At 45.1% G+C, this 13,963-nt stretch overlaps 1 protein-coding gene across 1 annotated transcript in view; it reads right to left on the bottom strand.

The window, feature by feature from the left end:
* Positions 1-11,228, bottom strand: part of LOC103591335 (chromosome unknown open reading frame, human C3orf52) — a 31,512-nt gene extending 20,284 nt beyond the window's left edge. The window contains exons 1-2 of the mRNA XM_008573774.1: positions 11,106-11,228; positions 4,724-4,853 (exon numbers count right to left, since the gene is read on the bottom strand). Coding sequence (XP_008571996.1) covers positions 4,724-4,853; positions 11,106-11,207 — 232 coding nt within the window. The 5' untranslated portion in view covers positions 11,208-11,228. The remainder of the gene's footprint in view (positions 1-4,723; positions 4,854-11,105) is intronic.
* Positions 11,229-13,963: the final 2,735 nt, after the last annotated feature.

The following is a 13,963-nucleotide window of genomic DNA, read 5'->3' as shown; positions in this document are numbered from 1 at the left end:
GAAACGAAAAAAAAAAAAAAAAAAAAAAAAAAAAAAAAAAAAGAAAGAATGATACGTCATATGTCATTTTTATATACGAGTATACCAACTATTGGTAGAGAAGAATGTAAATTTGACATTTATTTTTCATGAAATCTATTACTCTGAATATGACTTCATGAATAGTCAAGTGTGGGGGGTGTATTTTCACTTAGAAATGTAATTTCTTTTTATAGAAAGGTTTTGTAAGACTATTTGTTATTCAAGACACATAAAATAAATATAGTAACTTTATCACCCCCCAAAAAAGTTACATTTATAGACTCAGATTCAGAAATCACTTATATTTTACAAATGTGAAAACAGGTGCAGAGGGTTAAAGAGTTAGTCTAAAGTTACACAACTGGATGGTAGCAGAGATGAAATAAACCTGGTCTCACGATTCACCTTGAAACTATAAAGGGTGAGCAAACTGAAGAAAGGAATATGCTATGGTCTGAATGTTTGTGTGCCCCCCAAATTCATATGTTGCAACCCAATCACTAATGTGCTGGTGTTAGGAGTGGTGCCTTTGGGAGGTAATTAGGTCATCACGGTGGAGCTCTCATGAACAGAATTAGTGCCCTTACAAAAAAGGTCCCAGAATGCTGCCTTGTCCCTTCCACCATATGAGGACACAGCTGGAAGGCGCCATCTTTGAACACACTTGCCAGTAAAGGAGAGAGAAAAAATAGCTAAATGAAGTAGGAAGAATCCTGACGGAAATTTTTTTTGAAGGAGAGACCATGCTAGCATATTTGAAGAGTTGAGAAGAACCTGAAGATGCTTAGAGAGAGGCGGAAGTAACTGAAGGTCTCTAGGTCAGAAGAAAGTGTTCTGTGAAGAGCACAGATAAAGAGGTCAGACTTAGTAAGGTGGAAAAACATCAGAGACTTGAAGGAAAGACAAGCAGACAGGAAAAAATGCAAAGAAATTTCAAGGTCCTGGGTCTACAGAGTTGCTAATTGTGTTCCTGCTCCCAAGGACCTTGGTAGCTCACAGCTTGTTAATGCTGCCTGCCTAGGATTTTCCCATGAGTCACACCCTACACTAGGGAGCACTGCCCTGTGCAAACTGTCAGTCTGTCAGGACCACGTGGTATCATAAGATGTATCTCTTATTCCCAACCGAAAGGTAAAACAAATCCATTCACAGCGTCACTTAGGAAGTCCCCACTTACATCTCGGTACCACAGCATTCCTACTCACAGAAGGGCCTAAAACTGAAGAGATTAAAAGGGTCAGGCAGGAATCTGGGGGATGTCATGCTGGGGGATATCACATAAGGGTCCCCAGAGTGTTATAACTTTATTTCTAAGCATCCATCTATTTGTCACAGTTTGGGTTTTGCCACATTTAAAATATTTCACCCACACCAAAAAAGAGTTCCACTAGTTACATGTTACTCAGGGTCTCTCCCCACCCTGACTGGGGCAAATTACTGAAGAACAAACCCTTGAGGATGTTCAACTTGTTCTCCAAATTATCCAGAAAGAAAATAACTGAGAGAAACAAGGATTTTTTCACTAAGAAGTTATAATTCCTTAGAAAGAAGGAGAGATTAATACTTTTTCCCTAAAGAACTGGGTCAAAACTGGGCCCCAACAGGATTCCTTGGGCTCTGCCCATAAAATTGACCATTTAAAAAAAAAAGTCAATGTCAACTGTGAGCCTGGAGTATTAACCTCTTTTCCCTAGAGCGTATATAACCCCTACTCAATGCCTTAAGCTGAGTCATGATACTGAATTCACCATCCCTTCAATGGCATACTGAGGGCAGAGTAGTGGGCAAGCCCACCCCGGTGCAGGCCATAAGGGGTGCACAGTCTGTAGAGAATTAGCAACAATAATAAAACCAACTACAAGTTGGTCTGCTTTTATTGTCACCAGATGCTAGTAATTCTTAAGAATGTCAGTGACAAAATACACCTCCCCCCTGGGTACCTTATTGTCTCCTCCTGAATAGTACTGGTATGCATTTACTGTCTTCTTCTGTGTCCACTCTAACTGCAAGTTATTAACACCTCTGCCTCCAAGCCTCAGTCTGGGCACTACAGAGCCTTGAGAGAGGTGATTAAGGGGTTTAGAGAAGGGAAAGCAGGAGACTATGGCAAACGTAGTTCCTGAGGAACCTTAATCTCTCAGTGAATCCAGACAGTGCTTGACTCTGCCGACACTGCCCTTTTCTCAAGCATTTTCCACAGAGTACCTGGAATTTCTACAAATATTTGACTCATATCAACAGGCTTGGCTCACAGAGCTGCTCTGGGTGAGACTGAAACTATACAGAGGTGAGCCCCTGTCCCATCCTTTTACCTTCTGCACCCATCCCCCCACTGCCCCCAATCTACTATGACTCTGCCTGCAGGCCCAAACACCGAGGGCTGAAATACCAAGTAAAATAAAAGTATTTCCCTGATTGAAAAAAAATCTCTCTTTACAGCACTAACATATATTAAAACACAAATTTACAATCATATTAAAAATGAAGTTTGCACTATGAGTGTTAAAAAATTCTTCCCTGAGGGCCGGCCCGGTGGCGCACTGGATAGTGCGCCGCTTGGGAAGCGCGGCGGCGCTCCCGTCCGAGGGTTCGGATCCCTGCCTGCAGGCCCAAACACCGAGGGCTGAAATACCAAGTAAAATAAAAGTATTTCCCTGATTGAAAAAAAATCTCTCTTTACAGCACTAACATATATTAAAACACAAATTTACAATCATATTAAAAATGAAGTTTGCACTATGAGTGTTAAAAAATTCTTCCCTGAGGGCCGGCCCGGTGGCGCACTGGATAGTGCGCCGCTTGGGAAGCGCGGCGGCGCTCCCGCCCGAGGGTTCGGATCCCACATACGGACCGGTTCCCACTCACTGGCTGAGCGAGGCGCGGGAGCAACACCGAGGGTTGCGATCCCATTGCCGGTCCCCGGTCCGGTACGGGGGCAACACTGAGGGTTGCGATCCGTTGCTGGACACGGAAAAAGACAAAAAAAGACAAAAAAAAAAAAAAAATTATTCCCTGAATATTATCTTATGACCTTTCGTATCTCCAGAAAAACTGTCGAGGAAAATGGAATATTCCTTTCCAGATTGCTCTTTGTGAGCTGAAGAGGTGGGATGGAAGACAAGATCTCGGGTCTTGTGCTTTAGAATCCTGAATATTAAACCACCTAGTCCGTTGGATCATCCTTTGTGGGAGGCCCTAGATGCCAACTGACAAATCAATCAACTTTCAGAATAGCATCAACTAGTTGTGATAGGACAAGATCATGTGACTCAACTTCAGTTTCAAAATCCACATGTGGGAGTTGATGTGAGAAGGAGCATCAATGCTCACACAAACCTACTGTCCTCAGCATAATGCAGGAGGTGCAGCACATCTCATTAGCTTCTTCTTACTTTAAAACCAGCTTATGGCCTCAAATAGTCATTCATCCCACCTAAACAGTGTCCTAAGTAATTAAGTAGGTGTGGCACCTGCCCGAGAAACTCACATGCTAGAGTTTGGCTGATGTCATCAAAATTTTCCTATTCCTTCAGGTACTACAAAACCTTGGGAGCTCCTGATTCTTGCTCTCATTCTGTGACTGGGTTTGCTACTGAGAGCCCGATAACCCAAATGCTCGTGGAGGCTGATCACCCTCAGGAGTATCCCAGCTCCGGATGGGCCCCTCTGTGCCATCACCCCCACATACAGATAGAAACAATTTCTTCTTTCCTGTTTCAAAACTGAAATGACTGCCCATTGGAGGGTGCTATATTTATGCATTATAAAAACTGTAATAATATCGATAATCATAAAAAAATCGGTAACTAGAAGGCTTAAAAATGAAATGGAAAACTATATCACACAGTCTGAAAAAAATGATGTTGACAAAGAATTCTTAATGATGTGGCAAAATGATCTCAATATAACATTAAAATCTTAAAGGTAGGCCATAAGACTATATACAAATATGATCTTAAATTACTCTAAAAATGTTAGAAAAAAGGGCCGACCCCGTGGCTCACTCGGGAGAGTGTGGTGCTGGGAGTGCAGCAGCACTGGGAGCGCCAAGGCCGCGGGTTCGGATCCTATATAGGGATGGCCGGTGCGCTCACTGGCTGAGCACGGTGCAGGTGACACCAAGCCAAGGGTTACGATCCCTTTACCGGTCACCAAAAAAGAAAAAAAAAAGTTAGAAAAAGACTGAAGAAAGTATAACAAAATATTCATAACATAAATGGATTCTATGGGTAACTGACAATGTATTGTTTTTAAATTCAAAATAAATAATAAAATGAGATAATATATGTAAAATATACAGTTAGTACCATGTAAGTGCTTGTTTTATACACACCATACATCACAGATACAATAAACAGTTAAAAAAAATTTTCAAACAAGCAGGTATCAAGATGTAATAAAATATAAAATTAGTGTTTGAATAAGTTAAAAATTTAAGAAACCTCTTCAAGATCCACTAAGCAGAGTTTTAACTAAAACACTGGTCTCCATACTTCTTCTGGAGCTTATAAAACAAATAACAAACAAAATACAACAAAAAACAAGAATCATCTCCCACCCATGCAACTTATTCCAAGCCAATTTTACATTCATGTTATAAATAACAAAATAGCAATGAGTATATCTTCCATTTCAGTGTAAGTCACAAGCACTAAGCAAGTTCTTCAGATGTGTCGCCTTAGTCATGTTTAACTCCTCTTACCTCCAGTAAGACATAAGCTTATGACGATCACTATAATGAGACCTAGGAAGACAGAGACGATGACCATCCACAGTTTACATTTTCCAACCAAATTTCTATTACAGGAGCTCCAGGGGCTTTCCTTGCTAGCCTAGAAAGTAAAGGGAGATTGTGAGACAATCATTCGGTTATAACAAACATGTCTGAGTACCTACAAGGGGCCAGTGATACAGAAATGAAAACAGCAGGATCCTGAGCTCAAGGGGCTACACTCTACTGAACCAAGTTTTATAAAAAGATATAGCAGGGCAGAATGGAACCCCACAAAGAAGTTTGCAAGTAAATGTTCTGAGGGCTCCTAGGTGGGGATGACAGGCAGGATCTGAAGGATGGATTTTGGAAGGCATTCCAAACTCAGGAAAGAGCATCCACAGTGTTGATTAGTCATGGACCAGCCCAACAGCCTAGTCTGAATGACTGGAATGTGGGCTTCAGGGGCAAGAAATGAAAGTTAAGATCAAAGGGTGAGTGGCTGGAGCATACTCCAGAGGGTTTTGATTGCTGCCAGAACAGTTTGGACTTAATTTGGCTGTGCTCTGGTGACTTGTTGAAGGTTTTGCAACACAAGAGTTGAGATGAATGTAAGAGAAAAACGATGTGTAGTTTGGATTGGAAACAGCACGAAAAAGCTAAAAGGCTATTGCTGTAGCCCAGAATCTATGCAAAAACAAACAAAAGCCTGAAAAGGGAAATGAAGAGACAGATGCAAAAGACAGTAGGAAATAAGCTGTAATGGGTAAAATAAGGCAGAGTGAAGGGCCAAAAAAACAATTACAACCTCTATGGTTTGTTGAGCAGCAGCTTTGTTTCACTTGATCCTAAGAGCCCTTCAGCCTGTGCATTAGCCCATTTCAAAGATTTAGTTTAGGGGAATTAGCCAGGACTAATCCCTGTTGTGTGTCACTGCAAAACCTTTGCACTCTCCCTTTTGTCCACAGCCTCCGGGCATCACTGCATAGAGCTCCAGGTTATGAGCTGCCTGGCTGCCATGAGGGCCTCCGCCCCAGAGCCTCCACCTGCTCCTAAATGGCTCCCTGACTCTACTTCCTGTTAGGTAAGTCCTACATGGAGACTATGGAAAAAAAAGGGGTTTTGGGGGGGGGGGGGGAATGTGTTTCTGTATCTGACACACTTGGGTGCCAATCCCAGGTATATTCCTTAAAGGCAGAGTGACTTTAAGCAAGCTACTGAAACTCGCAGGCCCAAATGTCTTCAGCTTCAAAATGTAAATACTAACAGCTCACGGGGCTATTGTAAAAAGTAGAGAGTGTAAACAGAGCATCTGCTAACAAATATTAGGAGCTCAACCAAGAGGAGCAATCACTCCTTAGCCATTACTCAGGGTGTTCTGTCCCACAAAGCAGTGGCTGGTACCCTGTTTACTTTCTGTCCCATCCTTATTTTGGTGATGGCCATCAGAAAAACAAACTGGTAGTCCACACTAGGATGACATTTCAAACGTTCTCAATTAGGGGTTCCCAGGCCTGGCTGCACATCAGAATCCCCTGGGGAGGATCTTAACTGGCACCTACCTCAGCCTCCACCTGCACCTAGTGGACCAGATTGCAGGGGAGGTGGGAGCAGACCCTGGCTTGTAACTTGAAACCTCCCAAAGTGAATCAATTGCTTTACCAAGGTTGAGACTTCCGGTCTGAAGGCCCCCACAGGAGCCAGGTCAATCTCCCCTTTAGTGCAAGCCTCCCTTCCCACCCGCCCTCAGTCAGCTGCCCACAAAGCTCATCTGCTGCTGCTGCTGCTGACTGCACTGTCTGGTTTCATGTTCAAATACAAACAGAGGGCCAGCCCGTGGCTCACTTGGGAGTGTGTGATGCTGATAATACCAAGGCCAAGGGTTCGGATCCCTGTATAGAGATGGCCGGTTAGCTCACTTGGGAGAGCATGGTGCTGACAACACCAAGTCAAAGGTTAAGACCCCCTTACTGGTCATCTTTTTTAAAAAAACAAACAAACCAAAAAAAAACCAAATACAAACAGAGACTGGTTTTATCTTCCTAGATAAATTGAAACCACATAGAGGGAGGGGTGGCTCCTGAACTTCCCTGTTCCATGTCACAGGTAATAGGCATTCAATAAATGTGTGTTACTTAGTTGCAGAGGGCTTCAAAAATTTTAAGAATGTACTTTGAGAAATTCTAGAGAAGAGGTCAAACGCTGGAGCCCCCAACTACACTTTACACTGGCCCTTAGGCCCAGCCTAAGTGTAAGGGGAGCAGTAAAGGCCCTGGGGATATATGGACAGAGGAAAACCCTTTCGAATTAAGTGTTTCTGGAGTCCAGGGATAGGGCCACCACTCACCCCCACTCAAAGACTGCAAAACTGCTCCAAAGTCACCAAAGCCAAGGGCTCAATAAGGTACATAGGGAAAAAAAGAAAGCCAGTACAAGGAATCTTTAACTTCTCAGGGGACAGAAAAATATCTCCCCACTTACAGAGCTCCTGAGACCAACATGACCCCGTGCTGTTTCCAGCCTTTATACAGGAGGCAGGTGGGACCAGGATCATAAAAATTAGCACAAAAGAAAATGATCTGGAGCCTCAAGGAGCCACAGAATGAGCATCAGTGCATCTCTCTGGCCTCTTGTGCCTTCACTTATGCTGTCCCTTAGAGGTCATAAATTAGGACTCCGTGGTTTGAAAAGACCACTAATTACTCTGTGACTTCCGGGAGAAACTCAGCTCAGAATTACACATCCCTCATCTGCAGGAAATGCCTCTTCCTGTCCAGCTCAAAGCTGCCATCTGATGGCCTGGTGCCCTTCACTGTCCTGGCCTCAGCCCAAAGAGCGAGACCACTGGCCACTCCTCCTTGAATGATTCATCTTCACAGACTTTCAGTCATTACAAAGCAACCTGCCAAACCAAATAACAGAGCACTGTACTTCTCAGCTGTATGCACATTAGACGCATCTGAGGAATTAGTATTTTTTAGAAGTGCCCTGAAAAGATTTCAGTGTGCCCTGAGGGTGAAGAACCTCTAATGTAACAGGTATGTGCTACCTCTGCTATCCGAGTCTCCTCTCAAAACTGGATCATGAAGACACACTAGCTTCTTCATTCTCTCTTGGCAGGTTCTTCTGCAAGGTGCCTTCCTTGCAAAATAATTCCAGAGAATTATTTTGTAATTATTTTGCAAACTACATTTACATTCTATGATTGCATTGTATGGCTCAAGAATTTTTGTGGCTCTTCTCTGAACATTTTCTCAGATATTCACAACCCTGTTTAGGTAAAGGTCTAAATACATGACACAGGATCTTGCAACAATAGCAGGACAACAAATCTCTTGGATCCAAAAAGCTTTTCTTTTCTTTGGCTTAATCAGGAGCAGATATTATATAGATCAGGGAAAAATTTCTCAGCATGTAGGAAAATCATACTTTATATTCTTTTTGATGGAATTTAATCCACTTGTTTTCTGATCCGAGCATAAACAAGCCAGTTGATTCTTGCCCTAAACTGCACAATCTGTAGCATGGGGCTAATTTTTAGCTAGCTCACTCAACGAAGTCTTGCCTGCCTGAAAACTATCAATTTACTAGTTTATTATTCTAATGATGTTGCCATCAGTTAAAATGTCTCTGGGACTTCTATTTGAAAACTGAGTCAGAGCCCCTGTAATGAACCATAAAAAACCAGTCTCACTCTATTACTCACAATTTCTTTTTCACTTTTGACCCAACGATATTGCCATGTGCAGAGTGACGGCAGGCAAAGTAGAGTTCCCCCTAAGCTCCAAACCCAGATCAAAAAGGGGAAAGAAGTTCTTCCCCCTGCACTCGTATACTCTCCTAGTCCAGCTCTGACAAGCAGGAATATACCTGTGACAGGGGAAGTCTTCTTCCCAGTGATCCCAGAGTGTTCCCCACCCCTCACCCACCTACCTCCAACTCCCTCATTATTCCAGATGTGCTACTCAGCAAGTCACATTGCACTTAAGTTACCTAATTATAAATTACCTAACTTATAGAAATGAGTAATATATAACTTATAATGTAGGCAACTATAAATGAGTATAAATTATATATGATATTTATGTATTTAAATTATATGTAGATAGACAGATAGACAGATGATAAAACAAGTCAACAGGAACAGCATAGGTTTGAGACCTAAAACACCTGAGTTCGAACTTCAGAGGCACCACTGAGTGAACTTGAGCATTTTGATAGCTTCCCCGTGTCTCAGTTTCTTCAATCAGTTTTTTCATCTGTCAAATCAGAATACCGACAACTTTCTCTTAAGTTTGTTGTGATAACTAAATGCGTTTATATATCACAGGTATTTGACACATGAAAGGGGCAACACATATGGCTCATGAAAATACATGGACTTAAACTACATTTCGAAAATGGAAATCTTTTTTTTTTTTTTCGTGACCGGTAAGGAGATCGCAACCCTTGGTGTGGTGTCGCCCACACCGCGCTCAGCCAGTGAGCACACTGGCCATTCCTATATAGGATCCGAACCTGCAGTGGGAGCGTCGCTGCGCTCCCAGCACCACACTCTCCCGAGTGCGCCACGGGGTTGGCCCCAAAAATGGAAATCTTAATACACAGTTCAAGGAGACCTACACACAAAATTCTGAAGTGTCTGAATCCTGTGCTTGTGCTAGCCAATACTTTTAAAGATGCTACAATAACTGACTTTTCAAGTTGAAGTACACTTCAATTTATTCTATAGAACCAAAGAGAATGATTAACACATTAAGCGAGGGGTTTTATTCCCTTTTCAAAAGTTTTTCCTGTGAAGCATTTCTAGAATGCCGTCCAAGTGCTCGTGTAGCCCTTCACCTTCACTCCATTCTGTCACTCACCACAGCTTTCCTATTTGGTGACCTATGAAGCTAACGTTTGAGGAAGTCTAGGATACCTGTATATACCTGATTAATGAGGAAGTCATCAGAACATAAAAGAACAATCTCTACAGGGCAGGTGGTAAACAATTATAAAATACTGATACTCTACATAGATTTGGCATTACTCCTCAGATGTCTTCAAGAAGGCATTCCCAGGCCTCATAAAAGCCTGGCTGGTCACATGGCATTACCACCGTTTGACACCCCCGCACCTGGAACACACCTTTTAATGGTGAAACTGTAACCAGAATTCCCATCTCTGGATTCAGTCCCACACCATGGAGTCTTTGGGGTGTCCCAGGTCTGTCTAACATGAGGTGACTATTCCCAATTCCCATGCCTGGAGGATGTATGGATGTACAGCAAGTCCGTGGTTGTGGCCACTTGCACTGGAAATCGGATCATCTGCCCAACCTTCATTCTTCTGTGGTGTTTATTTCATTCAAAGATAAGGTACCAAATTACTTTCCAGAGAAAGCAGACTTTATAGTATTTCCAGGAATCGATGTAAAGCCAAAGCTTTCAAGTTTTGAATTTCCTGCTTATCCCTGAAATCAACAGCTGAGCAGCCAAAGGGATGGGGGTGTAGGAGTGGGGCCTAGAAAGACCAGGTTGGAACCAGGTATATGGGGAGCTCCCTGTAGCCAGTAAACCTCAAGCCAATCTTAGGGGTTCATCAGAAGGCGGATGGCTTAGAACTCAAAGCCTCTGATGTTTTACAAGCGTTTGATGAGAGTGAATGAAGTTCCCATCACTGCTAAGGTAAGAGCTCAGCCTAAACACCACCAGGGACTTCTCTAAGGATTGAGAAGAGACCAAAGCAAATGAGGCTAGTGTAGTCCTCTGGGACAAGAACTTTGAAATTATGTCCCTTCAACTGAGCAGGGCAGGTTCACCCCCATCTCACCCCCCCGGCCACCCCAGCCCTTCTCGTCCTTGCTGCTTTCTCCCCTATCTCTCTTCCTGCGGAATCAAATGGCCAGGCTGGGAGAAGGCAGGAAGTGTTCGTCTGGGGGCTGGTGAGCCTGGATGGGGGATGTGAGCCTGGGTGGAGGGGAGAGGGGGATGATGGCTGGGGAGGGGACCGGGGAAGTGGCAAGGCCGCGAAGGTAAGAGGGACGCAGAAGAGACGCCGAAGACAAGGAGACTCCATCTATCGCTCCTTCTCCCTACTTGAAAAAGAAAAAACTAAAAAATCGCATAACTTGTTAAAAAGCCACCTCTATCTCTGGGGACTCTCTCTGAAGATTGGAGCGGCCACACCTCCCCACTAGGACTCCTGAAGAGCCACGGGGGCCGGCGGGGCAGGGCGGGCTCCGTCCGAAGGGCATTCGCGTGGCTGGGCTCCATGAGAAGACTCGGGCGCGCACCACCCTCGCGGGGCTCGGCGTCTGCGGCGCCCGACGGCTGCCCGGAAACCCGAAACTCCAGCCCCTGCGATCCCGCCGGCGCCGCGGGGACCTTACCTGGGCTGGGCAGGGCTCCTCGACCCGGACGGCTCCATTGAGAGGCGTCTGCTCGTCTGGCTGCCCCTCGAGCACCGAGAGCTCCAGCGCGCCCGCTGCCATGGGCCGGCAGAGGAGGACCGAGCCGCTCGGCCGGGAGGCAGGACCCGGACACCTGCGGGTGAGAGTCCAGGGTGGCCTCCCCGCCCCACACTCCACCCACCGGGCGGGGCGCGCCGGGTAGACCTCGGGCGGCGGGAGCGGAGGGGAGGGGAGAGGGGAAGGGGCGACGGGGGCCGAGGCGGGGGGCGGTGCGGCGACGAATGTCTCGCGCTCCGGCCGGCCGGGGAGGCTGCCCTCGCTCCTGCAGGGCAGGGCAGCCGTGGCTGTGCCCTGCCGTGGGCTCCCGAGCAGAGGAGGGCCGTTTTTCTGGTTTGTTCAGGGCGCCGCCTGCTATGCCTTTCCTTGTTGGTGCAGATGTAAACCAGCCCAGCTGAGGGCCTGGTCGAGGTAGGGCTGCAGTCGGGAAGGGGTGGGCTCGCGGCGCCGTCCCACGGGAGAAAGCTGGCATTCTTCCCCTTCCTGGCTGCCGGTGGCTGGGGCTTGCCCCGGTCCTCGCCGCCTCTGCCTAGCCAAAGTTCATTCCTTGAATCAACAAATTAACTATGAAGCGTCTACTGCGTGCCAGGCATCGTGCTAGGTTCTGAGAACGTGAAGATGCAAAACACACACGAATGCTCTTCCTCTTACAAGTCCAGTCAGGAGCCGAGACAGTATGGTGTGTGTTGGGGGGGGGGGGGTACAACAGACTCTCGAACCAGACTACCTGGGTTCTTCCCCACTCACAGGGTTCCTGACTGAGACCTCTGGCTTCATCTCTCTGTGTCAGTGTCATCTGGAAAGCTGGCATAATGTTAGTACCCACCTAATAGAGCTGTTGCCAGGATTAAAAGAGCCGATGTAAGTAAAGCACTCAGAACACTGACTGACACCTAGCAAGCACTCATAAATGTTGGCTGTTATTATTTTTGTTATTTATCTTTGAGGGAATTCATAGACATACACACATGTACCGCACCTGAGGAAAAAGCACACATGCACAACAATCTCCTTGACACCCTACCCATAGTTCAGAACTTCTGGTTTAGTGAGCAGGAATTAGTTTTGCTAAGCACAGTGTGTGTTGGTCCAAAGGCCTCCCCTCTCAAGATTCTGTACAGAGCAGCCTTAGTCCCTACTTCTCACCCTTCCCCCAACACACACATATATTAAGACCAATCTGGGCCACCAAAAGGAAGCATATAAATAAGCTCCACTTGGGAAGATGTTGACTTGTGGCCAAAAGCCTGGCACCCTCAATGCCTACTGTGCAGACACTGCCTAGATATCCTGTCTTTAGTTGTCTGGTGCCTGCTACCAGATCTCTGGACTTTGGACTCCATCTGCCTGCTGAAGGGGGTCGTGCTAACCTCAGTGACTCAGCTGCTGGCCTGCGCTGACTTCTGCTTTCTCTGCTCTAACAGGCACATCCAGCAGGAATGAGGCTGCATCTTCAACTGTGACTTTTGAAGAGGCTTTTTAACAAAGCAGCAAGGGTTAAGGGAATCAATAAGGAAAGCTGAGGCACCCAGAGACTAGCAATAGCAAGATGCTGTCAGCATCCCTAGGCCTACAAGGGTCTGCAGACTGATTAAGAACTGGAGCCACTAAAGGGGGACAGTGCGGCCTCTGGGTGGCAACCATAATCACAAAAAGAAGCACAGACACTTCTCAAAGCCCTCACCACCCCTACTCCCTTCATCCCTACCAAGGACTCAGACAGCTTTTCTCATAGCTCCCTCACTTGACTGCAGTAGCTCAATCTCAACAGGAGCTTCCCTCTCAGGTCAGATGGATTGTAGCTGTCTTCCAAGCCTGGTTTCTCCATGCACAAATACCTAAAATCTCCTTCCCTCTCCTAGAAGATCAAAAAGCAACTGTTCCTGTCACAAGCATGCTCTAAATCACATCTCTTAATGCCTTTTGAGTACGGTAAAGCAAGGTTTCTGTATTCTCTAATATAGACTCATGCATTTCCAGAATTCCATATACCTAACCCTTGTCCGTATGGTACAGTGGAAGGAGTGTAGGTTTGAAGGCAAGCAAAACCAGAATCTAGACTCTCACTGTATGTGTGTTCTTGGCCAAGTTGTTCAATGTCTATTAGCTTCTATCCTCATTATGAAATGATTGCTACTCAGTAAAGTTAGGAGGATTAAATGAAGTAATTAAAGCATTTATTCCTGTGCCTGAAAAATGGCAGAGTCTCAGTGAATGTTCCCTTACTTTCCATGACTGTAAGTATCTTTGTCGCTAATACCCACCACCCCCAACCCTTAGCACCCAGCACAAACTCTTGATTCAATATTGATTTTTCTTCTGCATCACTGACACTTGCTGACATCTCCTGAACTACTTAAATTCTTGCTTCCAACCTGTTCCTGTTGCTGGTAACTGCAAATCTCTTAATCTTCAGACAGCTGACCTAGAATGCTAATGAGTGTCCCAGCCCCTACTTGAGGACCATTTTCATCCTGCCAGTTTGACTCCAAACTAAGGATTCAGAATGAGTTGGAAAGAAGTGTTTCCCCCTGAAGGTAAGATGAAATTCAGATTAAATAATTCTTGATGAAAATTAAGCATTCGTGAATGAGGTACTCTATCTAGATTTGTTTTTGCAATTTCTTCAGAATTTATTCCTATAGGGGTAGCTTCTTAAAATGTACTGTTATTTCGCAAATAGTTCTCGTTAGTATCATTTAAAATTACTATTGACTCAGTTGCTTTAGGTTGTTCAAAGAGTCAAATTTAAGTAACATTAAGAAATTAAAATATTCTTG

This window comes from Galeopterus variegatus, unplaced genomic scaffold (genome assembly GCF_000696425.1).
Source record: "Galeopterus variegatus unplaced genomic scaffold, G_variegatus-3.0.2 Scaffold963, whole genome shotgun sequence".
NCBI classification, from domain to species: Eukaryota; Metazoa; Chordata; class Mammalia; order Dermoptera; family Cynocephalidae; genus Galeopterus; species Galeopterus variegatus.
The sequence above is the reverse complement of the archived record's forward strand: the minus strand, read 5'-3'. Positions and strand labels throughout refer to the sequence as shown.